At 47.3% G+C, this 23,574-nt stretch overlaps 1 protein-coding gene across 1 annotated transcript in view; it reads right to left on the reverse strand.

Annotated features, from left to right (window-relative positions):
• Window positions 1–8,584: 8,584 nt before the first annotated feature.
• Window positions 8,585–23,574, reverse strand: part of SLC45A4 (solute carrier family 45 member 4) — a 62,806-nt gene continuing 47,816 nt past the window's right edge. Inside the window, exons 3-8 of the mRNA XM_059867754.1 lie at window positions 20,620–20,808; window positions 18,034–18,213; window positions 16,848–17,923; window positions 16,649–16,748; window positions 15,479–15,690; window positions 8,585–14,624 (exon numbers count right to left, since the gene is read on the reverse strand). Coding sequence (XP_059723737.1) covers window positions 14,262–14,624; window positions 15,479–15,690; window positions 16,649–16,748; window positions 16,848–17,923; window positions 18,034–18,213; window positions 20,620–20,808 — 2,120 coding nt within the window. The 3' untranslated portion in view covers window positions 8,585–14,261. The remainder of the gene's footprint in view (window positions 14,625–15,478; window positions 15,691–16,648; window positions 16,749–16,847; window positions 17,924–18,033; window positions 18,214–20,619; window positions 20,809–23,574) is intronic.

The raw sequence follows: 23,574 nt of genomic DNA on the forward strand, positions 1-23,574 counted from the left end.
GCCTCTGTACTTTGTTTTCCTGTTGATACTCGAGAATGATGATTTTAGCACTGACTTGCTCCTCTCTGTGTGCTGTAACAAATAATTGCCTGGGGTTTTCTCTCTGCATGTTCTCCTTTCTGAAACAGCTTCTGCTGTAACATGTCCCCTTTTGAGCCCCATATCTGTGACTTTCAGACTCCCTTTTTCCTCCCCTGGCTTGGTCAGGCTGCTTGAGGTAAGTGACAGGAATTAAATACTGAATTTACTGAACACACAAGGGCTGTTAATGAACTTTCCCTGGCTGCAGAAATGAACCAGCTGTACCAACCTGCTGCCCCCCTGTTGCTGTCTATTGATTTTCATTCCTGGCATCCTTTTTAGACCTGGTTTTGTCTGCTTAGCTGGTTTTTAGGTGCTCACTGGCCATCTCAGCTTTGCTCCAGGATTTCAGCTGTGGGAATGGACCTGCAGTCACAGCACTGTGAGGTTCTGTTCAGTTTTCAGCAGAGTTGCAGGTACTTCCTGTACCTTGGTGGTGGGAAGGCACCTCTGAGCTCCTCAGAGCTGCTCCTTTCCCCTCTCTCTGCCAGTGAGAGCTTGGCCAGGTGTCGTTGCCTCTGTGAGTCAGTGTCTCCCAGAGAAGGGACAAAGGGAGCAGGAGCTGCCCCTGGCAGGAGAAGGGAGGCTGTGAGTGACCAGGCTCAGCACACCCCATCCCTGTCTGGCCCTAAGGCTGTGCTGCTGTTGGGCTTGGTCAGCCTCTGTCTGAGACTGAGTCCAGCTTGTGCTGCCGTCCCCTTCCCTTCTCTCTCAGGGAAATGTTGCCTGTTACTTGGAAACCTCAAGGCTAAAGGCTAATGCTTGTTCAGCTCCTTTTTGCTGTTTTTTTTTTTTTTTTTTTTTTCCTGGTCTCCCAACCCGAAAAACCTGAGAGGAGCAGAGAGACCTGCCAGGAGCCCACAGTGCTCTTGGTCCTATGGTCCAGTTTTTGGAGACACTGGAGAGAAGGGAGTTGGACTCAATGATCCATATAAGTCACTTCCAAACTGAGCTGTTCTGTGATTCTTTGATCAAACCAAGGGATGGCAGTGTCTGCTTCCAGAAATAACCCAGCTGTGGAGATGGGAGCTGCTTGGAAATTCAGGCTCTTGTGTGCTGGCTGTGATCTCCCCAGTAGGGCCATGCAGGGAGGAAACAGCCCCTTCCTCTGCCTCCCAGCCTGTGCTCACAGGCTCCTGGGGGGTTTCATGGGACTAGACCCCATTTTGCTTCAGTGCCAGCTGAGTCCTTTTGGAGGCAAATGGAACTTCATCCCCATCCCCATCTTCACCCCCTGATGTGCATTCCTTACCTGTCTGCATCCATTTCATCTGCCACTGTAGCCTCCAGGATTCCTCCTGGCATCTTGCTTCCCTCTCTATGGTGACTTCTCCAGTGTCATGGCACAGGTTCCCTGCTCTCAGAAGCAGTGGGTGACCCTGTGCCACCCCAGCTGTCAGGACATGGACACTGCTGCACAAATGCACAGGATGCTACCACCAGCCACCCTTGTCCCCAGGATTTGGGCCACTTTTGTGCTGAAACTTGTCTCTGGCCCTGCTGGGTGGCTGCCCCAATGTGAGGGGGTGTGGGGTGTCACCTGGAAGATGGTGAAATCCCACAGGCACAGCCCCTGTCCCCACTGAGCTCTGTGTGCAATGAGTGTTCCACAGCCAAGCTCACAGGCTGCTGTGGGGTCTGTGAGTGCACGAGGTTTTGGCTGGCGATAGAAATGGGGACCGTAGGGACAATATGCCACCCCTGCCCCCCAGGATGGGAGATACCCTGGCTGCTACAGAGCCTGGAGAATGCAGGGACTGGCCCCACTGGGGCAGACTGGGCTGGGGGAGGTATAATACTGGTTTTTGGTTGTTCTTGGTTCAGACTGAGAAGTTGAGGCAGTGCTGGAGCAGCTCCTCTCCGGGCTGTTCTGAACCACTCCAAGGCCACTGTGAGTTATTCTGTAACGAGCAACAGCTCAGGAGCTGACCCAGATCCATTGTCCTCACCCCCACCCCAGCACACTCCAGCCAGCCCAGACCCAGCACCCTGCTCCCAGCCTAAGCAGGGACCTCCTTCTCTTGGACAAGGATCACAGAGTCCCACTCCCAGGACCAGGGATGAGTCACAACCCCTGAGCAGAGCAGGGGGGATCACCCTAAAGGAACCACAGATTGCAAGAGGTTTCTGCTTCTTGTCCCTCTTTCCAGGCCTCATCGTGCCATGGTGCTGGAAGGGATCAAGGAGGTTTCCCCTCTTCCTACACATGGCACGGGGCCCCTTCACTTGTCATTGTGCCAGGAGAAGACAGGGATGCAGGAAATTCCCTTGCACCCAATCCCCCCATCACTTTGGGCTCTCCAGATACATGTGTCCCTCAAGGTGAGGATAAGCCCAAGACTCCGCTGGGCAGAGTCGGGCCAGGAGGGGAGGCTAGTAGCTACTAGGAAGTAAGTCATCTCTATCCCACCCAAACCCAGCATAGCCACTCTCTGGGTGTCCTGCAGGTATCTGGAGAGGCTCCTGCACCAGTGAGGAAAGTCCCTATTCACCTCTCTGTACTGGTGAAAAGGCAACTGCATAGGCTGTACCTGATGTACAGTTTATTTTAAGTTGTCAAATCTTCCTTAAAGTCATGTCCACAGAAAAGTGTAAGGATGAGCTTTGTTTGGCCAAAAGGGGACCTAGTGCTGTTGCCAGAGTGCTCACTTAGCATGTGAAAGCTAGTAGCATTGGTGGCTGCATTCCCCAGTGTTTTTAAGGCCAAGGGTGAAAACACCAGCTTGGATGGCGGTGACAAGGTGCTGGAGAGTAGGAAAGCTCTATGGAGGGATGTGGAGAGGCTGGATGGATGGTGAAAGGCCAGTGGGGTGAGATAGAAGAAGAGCAGGACCTGGATGCTGCCCCCATGTTCCAAGAAGGCCCTGCAGTGCTCCAGGCAGGGGACAGAGTGGCTGGAAATCTGCCCAGCAGGAAAGGACTTGGCGGTGCCATCCGCCAGCAGCCAAACCTGAGCTGTTGTGTGCCCAGCTGGGTAGGGAGGCCCTTGGTCTCCTGGCCTTCTGTGTCAGCACTAGTGTGGCCAGCAGGACCAGGGCAGTGACTGTCCCTCTGTGCTGGGCACTGGGGAGGCCACACTTTGAGAGCTGTGTGTAGATGTGTGGCCCTGTTGAGATGGGATTAGTGAGAGATGCCTCTGCCCGAGCTAAGTTGCCAACAAGACCGTCAATCAAAATCAACACCAGAGATTTATTGCACTGTAAATGTGGGGATAGGAAAGAGGAGGGTGAGAAGGAAAGAGGGGGAATACTGGGTGGTTGGGGTGGGAGAATAGAGGGGTTGTGCTTGGGAAGTTCTGGGGGTGATGGGGTGGGGTGTGGAAGAGTTGGAGTGGTGAGGCATGGGGAAGAGCAGGGCTGGGGTGAAGTGAGGAAGACATTAAACTGACAGCAGTCCAAGAGGCTGGGCTCCTGTAGCATCCCCTTGGTGTTCCCTCACCCTGTGTTTCTCTGCACTGGGATCACAGTGGTTCCTCTACAGGTGAGGACACTGGATTGTTCATCCCGAGTTAACACCTTTCTCCAGTTGTTGTAGCTATCCAGGGAGGCATTATCCTATTGGTCATGTGAAGAGCGAATAGATTTGCCTTCATTTACCAGCAATTCTAAAGCCCAAGGAGCATTTTCAACCCCTAACCCTAACTTGGGGCAGGGTTGGGATGCCACTTGAAAATGCAGCCTGGGCCTAAACTCAGCTGGTCCGGGATTCTACAAGGCAGTGTTGTCATCCTTCCTCAGCTGGCTGTCCCTGACCAGGCTGCCTTGCTGCTGGCTTGGTGGTAAACGGATGGGGCTGGCAGCAGGACCTACTTTTGGCAAGTGGTTGCCTTGGCCACCATGCTCCCACATCCATCCACTCATGCTGTGTTTTCATCTCCCTGGCGCCGTTCCCTCTGGGACCTGCCCCTGCCCCTGGGAGGTGGGCATCCCAAAGGTGAGCCAGCATCTTTGGCCATCGTCCTGTTGGCCCCGGGCTCACTCCTCTGGCTGCCCCCTCAGGCAGCTGAAGGAGAAAAGGCGGCGCAGAGCCCGCCGGGCCCTCTTGGCCATGGAGCGCCACGGCCGTGGGGCCGGGGGCTGCGGGACGGCTGCGCTGCCAGCGGGGCAAGCAGGAACGGTGTGTGCCAGGGGCTGGGCAGACACCGGGCAAGCTCCTGCCAGCGCCTCATCTCCGCAGGGCTTTTCCTGGGGAGGGGCGGCCTGGGCACGGCCAGCCTCCATGCCTGCTGCCTCGGCCTCGTCTGTGGCATCGGCAAGGGAAGCACAAACCAAAAACCCCTTTGGCTCTTCGGGCAGTGCCCTGGCGAGAGGATCGCTGTGCGCCTTGCTGTAGGGATCGCTGTCCGGAGTAGAAGGTTCTGACTCTTTGTCTTCTTCTGCGGGTGTGAGAGACAACGAGCTCTCTTCATCGCTGTCCCCCTCTCCTGCCGCTGCTCCGCCAAGGAGCTCTCCTCCCCCCTGCTTTTCTAGGAGCTCGTTTAGAAGAGCATCGCAGGATGGCTCCTCGCCAGAGGCAGAGCACAGGTGTGCCAACCGGTCAGGAGATGCCATCTGTGTGTTTTTCTCTGTCTCTCCTGCTGACTCTCTGGTCAGACCCAAAATGCTGCACAGCCCCTGGGAGCCTGCAGCAAGTTCCGGGGTGACACTTGATGCGTCCCTGAGGACGCATCCTTCTTCGACTCGCCGCGGGAGAAACAAGGCACTCTCTGGCTCTCTGTCTCTCTGTCCTGCTGCTTCTCTGTCCGGGAGCTCTTCTTGCTCCCAGTTTTCCAGGAGCTCTTTGACAGGAGCGTCGCAGGACAGAGAGTCATCAGAGACAGGGCACAGCTCAACCAACAACTGGTCGAGAGACACAAGCCCTGAGTACTTTGGTGCCTCTCCTGCGGCATCTTTGGTCACACAGGATGCGCTGTGCCCCTCTAAAGGGCCTGCAGCTGGCTCCAGGATGGGGCTTGGTGGATCCCTGAGGATGCTCCTGGATGTCATGGGGCTTTCTTTGTTGTCCAGGGAGGAGGAGGCGGCTCTGAACATCTCTGCATAGACTTTGTCTTCCATCTCCTCCATCTCCTCCCTCTTTTTATGCAAACGATGCACCAAAGCCTCCTCATCCTTTGGGCACAGCCGCTTGCGCCATGCAGTTTGCTTGGCGGGCCAACAAATTCCCTGTGCCTCCTGGCGGGCACTGACCCACCTGGAGGTTCTCAGGGTGCACCTGTTCCCCTGCATATACGGGCCCAGGCCCGTGAACAGGTCCCTGCAGGTGTTGCCCCCATGCCCTGCCCGCACCTTGGTGAGCACCTCTGTCTCAGAGTGCCCCAGGTGCTTCCAAGCCAGCTGGGTCGCAGTGCAGAGCGGCACACCACGTGCAGCTTGCACGGGTTGCAGGCCGTAGCCCTGCCTTGCTGCTGGCCCAAGCCGTTTGTGCAGCAGTGGCTGCCCCTGCCGGGGCTGGCCGTGGGCATTCGCCTCCTGCTGCTTCCACATCTTTAGGGTTCTGTGCCAGACACTGGCCAGAATCACCCAGGTGAGCTGCTGCCTCCAGAGAAGCTGCTGCCTCCAGAGAAGCTGCTGCGTCCTGAGAAGCTGCTGCCTCCAGAGAAGCTGCTGCCTCCTCAGAGAGCTGCTCTCCTGGGAGTGGCCCCTGCAGGGTATTTATAGCCCCAAGGGCCCTGACATGGACCCACATCACAATGGTCTCTGGGCACGATGTCACCGCGGGTCACAAAGGCCTGCTGGCCATGGCTGCCCGTGGTCCCAGAGGTCTGGTGCTTTCCATGCAGATGTCCCTGGCTCCAGAGGCCTTGTTTAGGCTGTTGCCGCTCAATTTGCCTACACCTGTTCTTCTCTCATAGACCTTCAGCTCTCTCTTGTCCCACCTTGTGTGATCCGGCCCCTAAACATCCCCAAGGAAGCCCTGTGCTGTGCCAAAGTGTGATTCCCACACACCCCACCATGTGTCCCTTCCCTGATCCCAGGTAGAAAGGTCATCAGAATGGCAAAAACCTGTTTGAATTTAATGTGACCACTACCTTTTAAGGGCGATAAAAGGTCTTTGTTAGAAAAGATTAGGAACACAGGAGCACCAAGAAAAATCATCCTTTTTTAATCAATGAGGGGAAAATGGTCTCAAGGACAAGGAAAAGGCTGAGGTGTGAAATGCCTTCTTTGCCTCAGCCTTCAACAGTCAGATGGGTTTTCCTGAGGAGAAGCAGTCCCCTGAACTGGCCCACAAGGACAGGGAGCAGAGCAGACCCCCTGCAATCCTGGGGGAAGTCGTTAGTGACCTGTGCAGCCACTCAGACTCTGCCAAGTCTGTAGGCCTGGCCCAGAGGCTCCCATTGAGGCTGAGGAAGCCCATGGAAAAGCTCACTAAGCCTCTCTCCCATCCCTTTTTGTCATCATTCCTGCCTAGTTGGGGGGGTCCCAGATGACTGGAGGTGGCAGTGTGACATCCATGCCCAAGAAGGACCACAGGGAGGCTGTGGGGAACTGCAGGCCTGTCAGCCTGACCTCGGGGCCCAGCAAGGTTCTGGCACAGATCATCGTGAGGGGGATCACAGGGCGCAGAGAGGGCAGCTGAGGGATCAGGCCATGGGAGTTTGGGTTTAGGAAAGGCAGATCCTGCCTGAGCAACCTGATGTACCTTGGGCTGAGGGGGTGTTGCGTCAGGCCTGAGGGAACAGCGGGGCATGGATTCTCCCTGGACTTGAGCAAAAGCTTTTGACTCCATCTCCCACAGCACAGTCCTGGAAAAGCTGTCAGCCCAGGGCTTGTGCAGGGGCACTCTCTGCTGGGTTAAGAACTGTCAGGATGGCCGGGTCCAGAGAGCAGTGGGGAATGGCGCCACATCCAGTGTTGTCTGGTCAGTAGCTGTGCCCCCTGGGCCCTGTCCTGTTCAGTGTCTGTCCTGTGGGTGTGGAGAAGGTCATAGAGGGTACCCTCAGTAGTAAATTCGTGATGACACCAGGGTGGGTGGGGGTGTCGACATGCTGGAGGGCAGGAAGGCTCTACAGGCTGGCTGGATGGTGTGAGGCCAGCGGGGTGAGGTGCAAGAAGAGCAAGGCCTGCATCTTGCCCTTGTCTCTCAAGAAGCATCTGCAGTGCTCCAGGCTGGGGCAGAGTGTCTCAAAATCTGCCCAGCAGGAGTGGACTGCTTGTTGACAGTGGCCAAACCTGAGCTAGTGTGTGCCCATGTGGGCAAAGGGGAGGGTGGCATCCTGGCCTTCTGTGTCAGCACTAGTGTGGCTAACTGGATCAGGGGTGTGACTGTCCCTCTGTGCTGGGGAATGGGGAGGCCACCTCTTGATGTTGTTTCTGTTTGGCCCCTTAAGGATGGCAAGACAGACATTGAACTGCGGAGGCGTGTCCAGGGATAGACTACAGCACTAGGAACGGTCTGGGCCACAAGTGTGGTGAGGAGTAGCTGAGGGATCTGTGGGGTCTGAGTCTGGAGGAAAGGAGGCTCAGGCAAGAGTTTGTCATTCTCTACAATTCCCTGAGTGGAGGCTGTAGCCAGGTGGGTGTCAGCCTCCTTCTAAGTCACAAGCATTGAATTACAGAATCAACTAAGATGGAAAAGACTTTGGAGATAATGAAGTCCATCCTATGAACAGAACAAGCTGAAATAGCCTCAATTAGCACCAGGGGAAGTTTAGATTGAGTATTAGGAAGAATTTCTCCATGGAAAGGGTTGCCAAGCACTGAGAGGGGCTGCCCAGGGAGGCAGCGGAGTCACCGTTCCTCAAGGTGTTTAAGGAAAGACTGGATGTGACACTCAGTGGTGTGGTTTACTTAACAAAGGTGGTGATTGGTCATAGGCTGGACTCAATCTTGAAGGTATTTCCCAGTGTAATTAATTCTGTGATGATTCTATGAAAAATGAACCAAGAGCTGCTGGTACTTGTTCTGAGGAATTTCCTTTAGGAAGAATCACAGATGAAATCTGTCAAGGAAACTACAAATCAAATGGGACAAGTGAGCTCTTCACTGCAAGTTTACACATCAGCTGATGTTTGTGATCTGGCTCCAGCTTTCCCTTCTTGTTTGCAGTGGTCCCAGAGGTTGATGAGTTTGGATGTGAACTGATACCTTTGGGAGCTGCTTGTGGCTAATAAATCGTAGACTCAGAGGTGATTGGGGAGACCCTCAGCTCTTCAGCCCTAGTGATGGCATGAGTGGTGACAGATTCTGTGTGAAAGCCACCACCCTTTGTCAGAGCAGAGCCTGGAGGTGGGGACACACACCTGCCCCAGGTATCCCCATTTTACTCCATTTGTGCTGTCTCCTGGGTTACACCTGAACCCTGCAAGTGTCAAGTGAATTTAGAACCATCTGTGAATTGCAACACCTGCATTCTTGCCAGGCAATGTTTGGCAGCAGCATTTTTGGAAATACTCACGAAGCTCTGGGGTGCAGGTGAGCGTTATTTGCCTTGCACAGCTCAGGGACCAGGTGTCCCTCTGCTCACCTTCTCTACAAACACCACAGGGACATGAGCCACCAACTCTTACTGAAATGTTTATTAAGATCGAACGTCGGAACAACAGATTGGAACACAATGTCTCGTGGAGTAGAATATTTCTAAACTGATTTTTTTCTTTTCTATGCATAAATGAAAAATAAAATCAAGATTATACAAAAAGAACAGAAAGTGCAGAACACAATAAAACAGTTCTCATGCAACAATTTTTTTAACCTTTAAACAGAAAATAAGCTCAACAGTGTAGAAATAAAAATCATACATACATTATGCCGTCTACGCACTCAAACATTCATCTGTGACATCACTTTTCTTTATCCCTTTTTCCTCATAAAACAACATTATGTGTTTAACACATGCTTATAAACATTGCTAAACTCAGCAAGAGCTATTATAGTGCCCCAACTTAATAAGTTGATAAAAAAGTAGTTGTCATATGGCCAGTTCACAAAGGAACTAAATATTCTCTTTTTTTCTTTTTTTTTAAATTTTTTTCCCCACTATGAGATGCCTATATGCAGCTTTCTAGTAATATGAGGCATTTAAAATAAGCTGGTCATTTGGCTACTTAAAGGGCTTAGTGTTCATGTTACATCAGGCAAAACAAATTCACATTGGGAACTGCCAATTTGTTGAGAGAAAAGTCAGGATTTTGGGGTCATTTACTACAATTTGGCTGTCACTAAGGACTGAGTAGGTGCACAGTAAATAAAGTGACTCTAAGTTTGATTAAATGCTCCCAGAGCTTCACCCCAAACTTCCAAATTTAAGAATAAATGTGCCAGAGCAGGTCAAATTGAACCATGCTCTGCATTTTCCTTAACATTTTAGCAGGTTGAAAGGGCATCAAAAGCCCTTTAATTACAGCAGATGCTCTCTTTTGGTGGGGGATGTGTTTGTCCTCCTGGGCACACCTTGTACTCCCATGGGCGAGGGAAGCTGAGGTGGAAATTCAGGTGAAGCTGCTCAGGTTGAGGAACCAAACCAAATTGCTTTTCCAGGAGATGATTTTAATTTAAATGACAGGAAAACCTGGAACACCTTAATGAGCAGATCACTGGGTGTGAGTGCCATGCCAGGAAAAAAAATTGAGCCTTTTTTTTGTTTTCTGAGGCAGTTTCTGAACTGCTGAGCCTCAAATTCAAACCCCAGTTGGTGTTTGAGCTGCTGCAGCTCCTTTGGATGCAACATGACAAAGAGAAAACTTTGGGTAGCTCCACTTTTTCCAAATGACCATTTTGTGACATGCTTTACAAACGTTCAGCTTTGTCATTTAAGGAAGGAAAACAGCTAAAGGACTTTCTGGAACCATAAAGTTTCTGCAAAGAAAAATAAAATTTGGTATTTCTTCCACACAGTCATCAGTAACATTTCTGTGCAATATTTGGTGTCCATTACATTTATTTGGCCTATTCAAAGGAAACGAGGACAAAACAGCTGCAAAGAAAACCAACTTCTCTTTCACCACAGACACTTCAGATGCTGAAGCTGCTACATGTGCTTGGAGTATCATGCAGGAGTTCATTTGTTCATTTAAATAGGATACATATTTATAGCTGAGCTTGTCTTGCATCTGACTAGGATGAGGGAAACCTGGAAGAACTCAGTTGAAAAAGTTGTGGAGTACAGTGACAGCAACACACAACCCCCAAAGAGTGTCTGGAAATGTACAAACACAAACACATCCCTAAAAACCCCCAAATCTCAGCACCTGCATCCTGTGCTTCCCTCTGCCCAGATGCCCCAGCTCTCCCAGGAACAGTGTGACCCTCTCTACCTTTACTCATAGATGTGGCCTCAACCTGCATGGCTGTGAGATCTGGCAGCCAGGAAAATCCTGCTTTTCATGGTGGATGCTGGAGGAAGCCAAGCTCATCCCAGACCAAGAGCAGGGGACATGTTCTTAATGATGGAAGTGAGGTTTTAATGAGGTACCTGGCAAAAAGCACCGTGGTTGCTGCTGTCATTCCAAGTGCTGGGGGGTTCAGATGAGGTGGGAGAGGGATAAGAAAGACTCAGTCCTTGCCTGTGAGGAAAACCTCATCCAGCCTGTTCCATCCTGGGGTCTGAGAGCCAGCATTGGCATTGATGTGCTGGGAATATTTCAGAGCCTAGAAAAAAGCTCCAGATGAAAGGGGGAAAGGACACTGTGTGTTTCAAGAGCACAAACCTCCATTGGATTTACTGACCTCCTCCCTCCTGATGATGAACAACCCCTATCTTTCCACAACTACTCACAGCCAGCGCCAGCAAAACACCATATTTGTGTTATTAAAAGGCTATTTAGGCAATAAATCTCCATGAAAGTCAACCAACCAGCAGGAACAGAAACTAAGAGAAACTAAGAAATTATTGCTTCTGGAGTCTGAAATTGCTGTCCACAAACAGCACAGATCTCACTGGACTGAAACAGCCCAACAGGGCCAAACCCACACTGCGCCTTTCCAAGGAGTGAAAGTTAAAACTCCTCTGCTCTCACAGGAAATATCTCGAGATGTGCAGCTGATCAACCCCAGCCCTCGAGGGTCTGGGCACCAGCAGTGCCTAGTGTCACATATCACTGCAGCAGAGCATGTTAAAATTGTTTAAAGTATTGAACAACACAGAATTGAACCCCTAAACCTCAGTACTACTACACTGATGGTCCAATGGGATGACTTCAACTAGACAGGTATACAAACAAAACAAAAGGTGTTAGTTGTCACCAAGAATAACAAAAGAAGCCACCTAAAACTTCTCTTTCCACAAGCTCTGCAACAAACACATAAACTGTACTACTTTAATTATAGCCAAAAAAAATCATTTCTGTATGAAAAGATAAAGTAAGGGACAGATGAAGAAATAAATCATTGCCCACTCTACACTGAGCAGTTCTGGGGCTAAAAGAGAACTTTCACATCCAAGCAAAAGCCCTTGGGACACTTCAGTGGGTGAAGCCAGTGTGGGGGTTTCCCAAACTGGCCCAAGGACAGGAGGAGATGCTTTGGCTGGGGCTCCCCAAGTTAATTCTTCTGGCAACACTACAAAAAACTTTAGCACATTTACAATGAATAATTATTTCCTTTCCCTTTACCGGGGAGTGAAATCAGCTTCCTGCTGTGGCAGTGTGCATATTCCTGCGTTATGAGCCCCATAAACAACTCCAAACAGAGATTTTAACATCCAGCTCTTAGAAATGAAGCCATGCCAAATGCTGACAAAACTGGCCCTGCCCTGCCTTTGCTTGAAGCTTCTGGGTTCCAAATGAAAGTCCTTCCTCCGTCCTTGCCCTTCCATGGCTGAGAAAGTTCCATGAACATGGGTGAGCTCACTCCGAAAATGGTTTCATGTTCCCTCTGTGGGATCTGAAGTCAGAGGGAGCTGCAGCCTCTCCACCCTCTCTGCAGCTACTTGGTCAGTGTGATGGTGTAGTGAAAGAGATCTTGGCTTAGAAAGTGCAATGTGGAGTAATGGAGATTTGATCCATGCTGGTCCATGGAACACTTGGGAAGAAGGTAAGGCTGGCACCAGTCAGAAGATGCAGGTTTTTAAACTGTTGAAGAACCTTTCCAGCAGTAGAGATTAAAATAAGGAGTACTTGACAGCAGTTATTTAACCAAAAGTAGAATCTTCAAGGAGCTTCAAAACTAAAATATTAAAGCCACTTTAAAATGTGTAACTCAGCATGTAACTTACATGAATGCCAGTTCTGGGTGAAACACAACACTTGTCTCTCACACATGAACATCACCAGAATATATTAAATGTAACTGAGATGATAAAATTCACGGCAGAATTTCTCACAACTGCTTTCTTCAGTAAGGTCTCACACTCTTCAGTAGTATTGCTCCCCTGGCTGAACGCAGTTCACAGTACATGTTCTACATAAAAAATATTCACCATAGAAAAAGAAAGACTTCCTCAAGATACTTGGAAAAACAAATACAACCCCAAGTCCTGTGTGATTACATGTACTTCAGTGCTCTGTGATGTCACCAGCCTAAAAACATCATCACCCTTGATAGCAGAGGCCATAGGCATTGACTGGAAGTCTTCAGAGAAACCCACGGATACCACCTACAAATACACCCAAACATCCATTTCTCAAAAGCATTGACATTTCAAGTAATTCATTAAAAACTGCTTTTCATATTGAAATATAGCTTCTTTGTCTGAATGCCTGGATTGCAGCATGATTGACACAGGCATTTGCAAGTCTTGGAGGAGGAGGAGGAGTTTGAGGCAGCAGGAATCTCACACGGTGCTGTGTTTGCCTGTCCAGCACTGGATTAAGGCAGCCCGGGGGGCCCAAGCCAAAATGAGTCAACAGTATCACAAACATGTCTTACAAATGACAATTGGAAGTTTGTGAAACACAAGTTTTGAAAGCTGCTTTAAATGGCTGCTGGATAATGATCCAAACCTATTTCAAATCAAGTTAGCATAACTCTTTGAACCTCCTTCCAGAAAAGTATCTTTGCACTGCAGCTGTGTCCTGAATCACAGAAGGGGACATGGAGGATGTGCTGACAACATTGGTACAGCAGCTCAGAAGAGCTCTGGCCTACAATTCCTCCAACACAGGGACTGGAACAGCAACATTTGAATTTTAAGGCCTAAAAACTGTTTCTGACACAGATTTTTATACACCCAGACTATGCCATAAAGTGACGGAGGTAGGCCTTGGGTTCTCCTTGTTGTACTGACCCCACGCCTTTACCTCGGCTGCTGCATTCCCAGCCAGGAGGTTAAAGGATTGTAAAAAGTGCAATTAATCAATGACTTCCTTTCCCTACGGAAGAGAATCCGCACGCCCCCTTCCACAAAGCTGACCCCAGAGATGCCCTTTCTCCACGGCAGCTTCATCCAGAGATGATCAGGTTTAAATGCTGAGAAAACCCCCGAGTTCACCAGCACGTGAAACTCTCAGCTAAAAATTGTCACAGCGTATTCCAACGACATTCATAAAATGCAGCACTTGTGATAAAGAAACCTGTGAGTGCTGGTCACCTCTCCCAGCTGCTGCTCCTTCCATCTACAGCTGACATCCAGCACCCAGTGTCACTCTCTCCTGACATGCAGCAGATTTGGGAGTGGTTGTGAATAGTATGACTAAAAGAATTCACGGCAGTTTCTTAGAAACTGCAGTAATTGCTTTTTTTTTTCTTTGAAAATAATTGCAAATAAAAGGAGTGTGCAGTAATTGCACTAAGAAAAACATGAAGTCTAAAATTAACGTAGCTGTCAGACCAGTAATATCATGCTAGTGAAAAAAATTGATTGATGTCTAAGCATAGTGAAATCTGAAATGTTCAGACAAAAAAATGGCAAGAGACTATAGGTCAAGATAGCTTCCATTTTCTGTTAGTTTAAAAACAGCTGAAAACTTAATTTTTCTAACTGCTAATTGTATACACTGTGAGTCTCATGCAGATTAATAAAACTTATTTGAAATCTAAATGTATTCTTAATAAAAAAGTGTTCAGAAATGACGTTTCTAAGTTGTAGAGAAAGCAATTAGCATCAGAGCAACCTGCTCAAACCTAGAGGAAGGACTACAGAATTTCATTTACATTTTTGCATGAAACTGCCTTTTCTTCTGCAAATTTTAGCTACAAGTAGTGAAGGTCCTAATTTGCTTTCCTGGAAAAAAAAACCACAACAAAAGTTCTTGATCCTGCACCTGCACTCCTTGGAATGTGGGTGAACAAGCGCCGGCGGCCTCACACGGCTGACTCGCCCTCCGGCTCCGCCGCCGCGGCTCCTTTGCGGGTCAGCTTCAGCACCGTCGGCTTCTCCGCGCCCGCGCCGCTGCCCTCGGCTGTCTCAGGAGGACCCAGTCCCTTTGGCTCTTCCTTTGGCTCTTCATTGACTTCAGGGTAAATCACCAAGAAAGTTGCTGTCAAAAAACCCAGGAAGGATCCCACCGAAGCCACCATGGGGATGACTCTGACCGTGCCGACCATGTCCACCACGCCGCCGAGCGCGGAGGCCACCAGGATCTGGGAGATGTAAACCTGACACGACAGGATGGCGCAGTCGATGCCAAACCCTCGCTTAGAGTTCCCAGGGCTGTGGTGAATGTACTGTGAAAAGACAAGAAATGTGGTAGGAGGTAAAACAACAGATGAAAGCAATACTTAAACACCAGAACTTTCCTCAAATTTCTCAGCCCCATGGTCAACTTTATATCATCTTTGTGCAGCACCATGACATAACTGCAGAGCAAGAGCCTCCTTATCTGCTCATCAACAGCCTCCTCAAGACCCTGCAGCACGAGGCAGGTATTGACAGGGTCACTTCTAGCCCACATCAGCTCCAAGATTAGGTTTTGTAAAAACAACTTTACATGAAACATTTGGTATTACATGAAACATTAATTCTATGATCATAACAAGGAATCACCCCCCCCAGCTGCAATTCAGGAACTCGTAATAGAAGTTCCTCCTGTAGTTTGTGATCCAAATGGAACAGTGGAATGACACTGTTGGGAAGTAAAACTGTCCTTGTTTCCAGCAGAATTGTTTTGCTTTATGCATCCCCAAAATTACAGCAGCATTTCCAGGCTCATTTCAAAATCTAAGATTGTGAAAAACCTGAGTAACACTACCATACCACATCAAGACAGGAGTAACAACTTGATATGTAGTAAATATTCACTCCAATAATAATTTAATTTCTCTTCATCTGCCATACGCACCCAGATTGTATTACAGGAAAAGCACAGGAAAAAGCAACCGTGACCTCCTCTGAGCCAACTCAATGCCAAGACTATCTGATTCCAGCACCAGCTCCTGCTCTTTACTATTCATTCAAGCTTTGGCACACATCCCAACCAAGCAGGTATCTTCAATAACAGGATTTAACAAATCTATTTTGCTTAAGAGAAACATGGATGTTCTGCCTTGATTCACATATATACTCCAAATATTCCACACACCTGTTTTATCTCATGGTATTGTCCCAAAAGCGCATAGGGGCAGTAGGAGATGCTCATGGAGACTATTCCCATCGTGCTGATCATTATCATGGTGACGTACACATTGGGGAACATGGCCATCACTGCAGTGCCAAGGGAAAAGCCCAGCGTGCCCAGGATGTAGATCACTTTTATGCTAAGGTCGTAGTTGTCCAAATATTTCTGCAACAAGGCTGCAGAGATAAAGAATAAAACAGGAATCATAGAATGGTTTGAGATGGAAGGGGCCTTAAAGACCATGCAGTTGCAACCACCCCTGCCATGGGCAGGGACACCTTCGACTATCCCAGATTGCCCCAAGCCCCATTCAACCTGGCCCAGAACACTTTCTCTCGGCAACCTGTGACTCACTACCCTCACAGGGAAGAATTTTTTCCCAATATCCAATCTAAACCTACTTTTTTTAGTTTGAAGCATTTTCTCTTAAATATCAGTTTACTCACTAAAATTTTAGGGGATTGATGTGGCCATGGCAGCCCTATATCATGTTTAGGAGGTAGATGCTCATATTTGGGCTGTCTGACCAGCACAGCCCCACCCTCACTGGGAACAGGATGTGTTCCTGCTTCAGAAAGCCATCCCTACAGTACTGAGCTGAACAGACATGCCTGCTGTGTGCTGCAAAAGGCAGAATTTAACTTTGGCAAAAACTCTCAATTTCAGAGTCTATTGCAAGTGCAAATTATCTGCAGAATGACTCTCAGAAATACATATTTATAATTTTGATTTTAAAACAATCTTTGCAAGAACCCTCTTGCATACGCTTAAATCTACCAGGCATGATTTTAGTTTCCTGAAGGCTTGTTAAATGCCACTGAATATCCTTTGATTTCATTTTGTGCTTTATGCCACTTAACCATCTGTTCATTTTTCCACCTCTACATTTGGAGGAACTTTTTAATATTGATTCTTAAAGAAGCACTTCTCCTATGACCACAAGAAATGCTTTCCAAAATATCCTTTACCTTAAACAAGGAGGTGGATACCAACTGAAGCAACACTATTTCAGGAGGGACAGGAGTTGGATGCTCTTTGTGGGTCCCTTTCAACTCAGAATATTCCATGATTCGCTTTAACCTTAGAAATACATGCATGAGGTGCATTCCACTGTGTGATTGCACAGTCTCTTACCTGAACAAACAGCAGCAGTAGCAGCATAAATCACCAGCCCCCAGCATCCCATCTGAACCCCAGCATTGTAGGCGTGCAGCTCAGTCGAGTTCGAAGGCGCCTGCAACAGACACAAACACCAACACCCCTTTGTTGTACTGAGCACATCTCAGAAACGAGGGACTCTGAGCAGGTCTGCCCATGGGAACGGCTCTCCTACCTTTGGATCGCCCTGGAAGATGACCTGTCCCATGAAATCCGTATAGAACACAGCTTCAGCAATGATGGAAAACCAGGTCAGGAGATGGCAGACGCACAGCCTCAGCAGCTCCTTGGGCATCTTCAGCATCGACAGCCACAAGAGCCTGACGGTGGTTTCGGTCTCGCCCTCTTCGCTCTCTGTGTCCCCGCTGGAGTTGGTGGTGCCGCTCTGGTTGCGGTGCCGGCAGCGCTGCCGCTGCCGTTTCTGCATGTCGTAGATGTCGTTCATGCTGCGCGAGGACTTGATCAGCACGATGGCGTTGGCGCGGCGGAAGCGGTACCGGTGGGAGCCGATCTTGCCGTAGTAGGAGAAGGTGTAGGACGGCTGCCGGTAGAACATGTGCCTGCGCCGCCGCATGGAGTTGGAAGTGCTGGATTGCTTCATGCCTATTCTGGCGTGGCCGTTGAGGAACTCCTTTGGTAGGGAGCCGTTGATGTTTGGGACTTTATCTTCATTTAAACGATTATCAAGCAACATTTCCTCCTCCTTCTCATTCTCCCTGAGGAAAGCAGACAGGTGGTTGAGCTTGGATTTCATGATCTCCTGGCTCGTGTTGTGGGGAGTGTTTGGGTATGAAGCATCCTGAAAAATGGAGGGTTCGATGTCATGCAGGAAAAGCAGCTCTGATTCAATTTCCAATGTGGCATCAGGCATGTGCAGAACTGAGTCACTCTTGCTTCTCACAATGTTCACTTCAAGGAACTCCATATTGAGGTCATGCTCTGACTGAACCTCATCATGGAACATGGAAGCTCCATAGGGCTCTTCCTCACTAATTACATTCAGCCGATTCAGAGGGGGGAGACTGCCACTGAATTTGGCACTGGAAAGTGTGTCTCCTTCGTCATCGATCCTGTCCTGCTGAGGGTTATATTGCTCTTCTTCAATGCTGAAAAGGTGGAGAGCAACGGAGACAGAGAAAATAATGGCTGCAAAGAAAAAAAGGACTTGCTCTTGAGACTTAAAAATGCTACCCAAGAAGGTCTGTGTCCAGTCCAGCCCTCCTAACATATAACCAATTGCTCCGCCAAGACCTGTGGAACAGAAAAAAGTGAGACGTGAGTTCAAGAATAATCAATTCAGCCACAACCTGGTCTTCAGGAAGACTGAACAGCTGCCAAAAACATCTCAGCTAACTCCCTACCAGCTGAAAATGCATGGATGTTCAGGGCCATGTCTTGTTCTTCACTGTCCACCACATCCAACAAGTAGGCCCGAATTGGCCCTTCGGTTGCATCGGCGCAGAAGTCCAACACCACCACCCCAAGCACCGTGAGAACTATTCCAATGGGCTGCTTGTCCGGGACATCACCAATAGCCAGACCTGGGGAGAAAAGGGAGAGGTGTCTGAGCATCTCACTTCAAAAGGGCAAACTCCTAAGAACAAGCTTAACACCTTAAGAGAGAGGTGGCCAACACGTTCACTGCAAAAACTGCTTCATGGAGCAAAATGGCAGTTTCAGCTCTTTGGCACAGCATCATGGAAGGCCTGGGACACAGATGGTTTTTATGTTCTTCAGACTGATGTTTATCAAAATGTTATTTTATAAAGCATCTCTTAAACCTCTGGGAGCACTGGATATTATTTCATATTCATCCCATGCATTTTCCTTCAGATGCTGAAGGCTATTTTTATAAAAGACAGCCATGGTGGGAGAGGGGAGCATCCAAAATGACATATTTCATCTGTCAGACATATTCACAGGTAACTGCACTGCTGGCAGCACTCCACACACAATGCTTAATGTGCAGTAGTCACAGTACACCAGGATAAAGTGAAATTTAACCCCTTCATGGCTCTCTTTGCTTTTCTTAAACATTCCTATTTACTAGATTGCTTTTTATAAGCAAAACTTTTAAGGATGAAGCAACATGGATGTATTTTGCATTGCAAAAAGCATCAGTCAGCTTCTGTTGACAGCATAAGATGAAATGCTTTTTGTCTACAGAGTAGAAAGGCAGCATTAGTGCAGAGCTGGATAATTTGTCATGAGATGAACCAGTGACAAAAGCACAAATTACTTGAATCACAGAGATTTAGAAGTTACACATGTGAGGCTGATAAAACCATTAGTGTAACTGATTAAAATGTCTGTGGAAGGAGATGAACTGGCTAAGCCACCAAAAATCATCTAAATCTCAAGCGCTGATTCCTGCATATTGAATCCTCATTTATACCAAGCTCTTTGAAGGCTAAAGAAATTTATAAATGTTCCACATTCAGCTGAACACTACAGCAGAAAACACCAACACTGCTGTAGATCTGCTGTAAATCTGAACAGGGCAGGAGAGAACAGGAGCTGAGTAAGGTGTTCTCCTGGGACATGGCTGTAGCATGATTGGGATTAGCCAACCTCTGTGCTCTTGGTTCCCCTCCCTATGACTCCTACTGCCAGAGGTCACATTATGAAAGAGGGTCTGATACAGTTTTTGCAGCATCTCCTGTTGTCCCAAATTGCAATTAGGATTGCAAGTAACTGGAGACTGAGGACAGGCAAGCAAAGCAGAAAAATTGACAATATTTTGTGCTGATTTATTAAAAGGCTTCAGAATAAGCCTATAAACTGAGCCTGAGGTTTGCTTGCTGGTATCAATGACTTCTGATCTAAACTACTGTATGGCACTGAGAGCTCTTATCACTTAAAATCTTGTAAGGGGGTTGCAGCCTAACATCCTGCAAACATCTGGAGGAAGAGGAATAAGTCTTGGAGACACAACAACTAAATACAATTGATGACAACTAAATACAATTGATATCAAACCATACAGTCACTCCAGGACCATGCCATATGATAACAATTCAAATAAATAATATTTATTGTTTGGCTAAATTAAAAAAGCATAAACTAAATGTTGTCTATTTGAACAGTTTCTCCACTGCAGTTTGCAGAGAACTGAAGCCAATCGTATGGCATTCCAGCCTGGCTTCAACAGGCTAAGCCAAGGTAACATTCCACTCATTTCCCTCAATTAGTAGACCTGCTTCACAATAGAGCTGCATCTAACCCCAAAAAAGAGAGCCAACAGGATGTTATTAGGTGCTAAGTTCCTTTTGTTTGCATCAGTCCAATCATTTTGTAAACATTTTCCTAAACCTATTTGCTGTCACCTCTCCTACAGTAAATTTACAAAGAGATTGTAGATTAAATTCGTAGTAAACTATGTTCAAGGGAAACTATTTTTACCAGCTTTGATGGGGGCTCAGGAAAAATTATTTTCCCACATAGTTTTTGGTAAACAAATATTAAATGTGCTCTGGACTTTTTCAATACTGGGTCTAAGAAAAGCACAAGAAAAAGTGAAAAGATAATTTTTGAAATAATGCTGGAAACAGGATGCGTTGCCAGATATGCATTAAAGGGAAAATGGATCACAACAGGAAATATTTCCCTGTGAACAGGTTGCTACAATTTTCCCATGTCAAGGATCGACCAAATTCGTCTCAGCGACTGCAAACATTATGCTGGCAACCATTGTATTAATAACATTGTTATAAATACCAGTTACAGCTAGGATTGCACAATGCTCAGCACAGTGCTGTAACACTGAGTTCCAATAATAACAGGCAAGATGGACAGAGCTCAAGTGCAGGGTTTTGGAGATTTCTAATGATTTTAACATTAAATATGAGGTAAACCAACAGCAGAACATTATCTTTACTTCCTGCATTAAAATCTCAAAGCAGGTACATTAGCAGGGGATGCATGGAGGCGATTTCCTTGTAATTTACCTATCACAGAGCCATTAAGGAAAAGTGCAACTCCAAAGAGGACCCCAATGCAGAGAGCAAGGATAAAAGGCCGCCGGCGGCCCCAGCTCAGCGTGCAGCGGTCACTGGCCGAACCTATGAGCGGAGTGAAGATCAAGCCCAGGATAGGGCTGAGGAACCAAGTGAGGCTGTAGTATTGTTCAGGAAGACCTAAAATGAAGACAAAAATGATGGAAAGGTTATGCGGTACATACCAAACATCTCACTCTATACATGAAGTTTTGTTAAAGCATTGAAAAAGGTAAATTGAGGGTAATTTATCTATAGTGAATTCTCTCCCAACTTAAGAACTCATTTAAGATTCTTTAGCAATGGTTAAAAAACAGCTAAGGAAAGCACAGATTGTTTGCCTTTCAAATACCTGTACAATAAGAAGGTAACAATTGGAATATTTCTGCTACTGAGGCCTCCTATTGATTTGTGGAACATAAAACCAAAGATTCTGGGGTGCTTGGAAGCTGCCTGGCTGTCATATATACAGATCCCCTGCTCAACAAACTTTTAAGATTCAAAATGGAACATTATAGTGGTACTGCTTTCATCTAAGACCAGCCCCACAAAAAGGTTATTAAAGATTTAATGGACTTGAGAATGAAGGACAGAATTTGAATGTCTTGTGAAATGTCCCATTTCTAAGCACAACAATGTTTACTTACAAAAATGAATGACAATAAAAACAACATTAGCAATTATTCAGCAATTTCGATAAATCCAAGGTTTCCTTGTCCCCACTGTCTTTGCCGTCTTTAAAAACAGAGATGACTATTCATAGGATCAGATGGGAAAAAGTTAAAATTTACTACATGGCACTTACTAGAAAGCAACAACTTGCTAGAAATAATTAATTTCTGGAGAAGAAAGAGATCCCAAGCCCTGCTCTGCACATCTCCAGCACGAAACAGTGGCCTGCAGATGGCAGACTGGCCACAGCAGCAGCCACGCTGGCTCCTCTGGGACCTGCCTCCCACTCATTTATCAGCATTGGGCAGGTAACACCCCAGCACAGTTCTTAGAATAACGTTAAAAACAAAACAATCTATTTCTTGCAGTCCAACTGATGCCAAGACAGAAAAACTCAGTGTCTTTACCCCAGGAAGGAAAACCATTTATTATCCAAACCCATATTTGGTGAGTGCTAGCAGCATTTGACCTTTGCTGGTGAGATCAACCTGTACCTTGTGCTCCCTGTTCAGCACATTGAGGCATCCATTTCCAAGCAGGATTATACCAATCCCTGCCCAAAATAGCCTCTGATGCAAATTTGGAAGTCTAATCTGCTGCTGTTTAAAAGTAGCACCAAATCTTGACTAGCAGCACTGACTTCTTCCACAAGGCAGATCAGATTTTCCCAAGAGTGTTGTATACTCTGTGGTGATGCAGAGATTATATTACAGAAAACAAAGCTATTTTTTGGCATATATGATCAATTTCATCATCAGGATTCAAAATCCAGGTCTGAGGCCAAGGTCTGTGTGATTTGACTCAACTTTGGCTAATGAACAAGCTAACAGTGACAGCTGCCCTGATTAGTCCAGAGTTATTGGAAGGGACCTGCCCCTGCTGAAACTTCCCAACCTGTGTTTGCCATGAACCTTGTGCCACAGGGAATGGCATCATGGTTCAGCCACCCTTCCTTGTTACAGGCAGCTGCAGGCCTGCACTGAGACCAATACTCCCCATCACTACTTACCATGGAACTGCTGATTCCTTTTGCACAGGATTTAGATCTTTAGGAAAGGGCTGTGTTTGTACAGGTGACACCATGTTCACATCATGATTCAAATCACTATCTCCTGCTTAGCTTTTCCTGCTATTTGGTGATATCTTGGCTGACATGGCAGTATTAGCTGAGGCATAACTCTGGGTGTGTTTACATATTAGACCTAAAGCTCTTGTTCAAGAAGCCACAGTGCCTCCAGACTACAGCATTTATTTGCACCATCCAGCTTCTCTTCAGGAACACTATCCTCATCAAAGATGGAAGTCAGGAAGCCAGCAATTCAAGCAGAAGTGCAAGGAAAACTTCCATCCCCCAGCGGTTTTAACATTCCCTTTAACCTCACCAGGTTCAACAGCTTCCCAAGCACACAAGAGCAGGTTCAGCCACCTCATGTTTAACTGGCATCTCACCTGCTCCAAGATGTTGACACTTATGAGTGCCTGAGCTGGCTTAATGATGGGGAAGAGGAAACATTTAATTCAAGGCAAGTAAAACTAAAGGCTGGGCATGATTCATTTAAGGTGAATGATTTTTCTGCAGGACACAGAAGAAATGGCAACATGTAAATACTCATCCCATTTAGCCTGCACAGAGCCATCCTGGAAGCAGTGGTTCAGCACCCAAGGTTGCTACTGTGTGAGGCCAAGTCCCTGCAGAGTCTGTTTCAAACACAGAGAGAAGCTGCAGCTTAACCAATGTCATGGATCTTTATTGCAGTGATCACCAACATCTGGAATAACTTGATGGCGTTTCACTGCACGAGGGCTGTGTGTTGAAAGCAGACATTTCTTTTCTGAATTATGTTGTGACTTGTGAGTTATGAGCTGGGACGTCTCAATCGAGCTCATCCATCAGTAAACACTTGCGAGACGCTGGGATGGTTTGCAGTAAATCATACAGAGACTTTAAATAAACACAGGGGTGAAGGCTGGCAAGAGCTCTGTCATCAGCCTAACAAGCCTCATCACATCTTATGTGAATAAACAATCAAAGAGACACATTTAAGTAAAATGGACACAAAGATTCTCTTTTAATAATCCAACATCCATTGAGACAAACAATTTGTTTTAATGGAGACTGTGAGCAGAAACAAGGAAACACTGGTATAGATGAGGGACAAGCAATAGAAGGGCAAATCAGGGGCACCAGGGGTTGACACAGCTCACTGTCCTTCTGTCCTTGAGGCCACCACTTTG

The sequence above is a fragment of the Haemorhous mexicanus genome, chromosome 1 (genome assembly GCF_027477595.1).
Source record: "Haemorhous mexicanus isolate bHaeMex1 chromosome 1, bHaeMex1.pri, whole genome shotgun sequence".
NCBI classification, from domain to species: Eukaryota; Metazoa; Chordata; class Aves; order Passeriformes; family Fringillidae; genus Haemorhous; species Haemorhous mexicanus.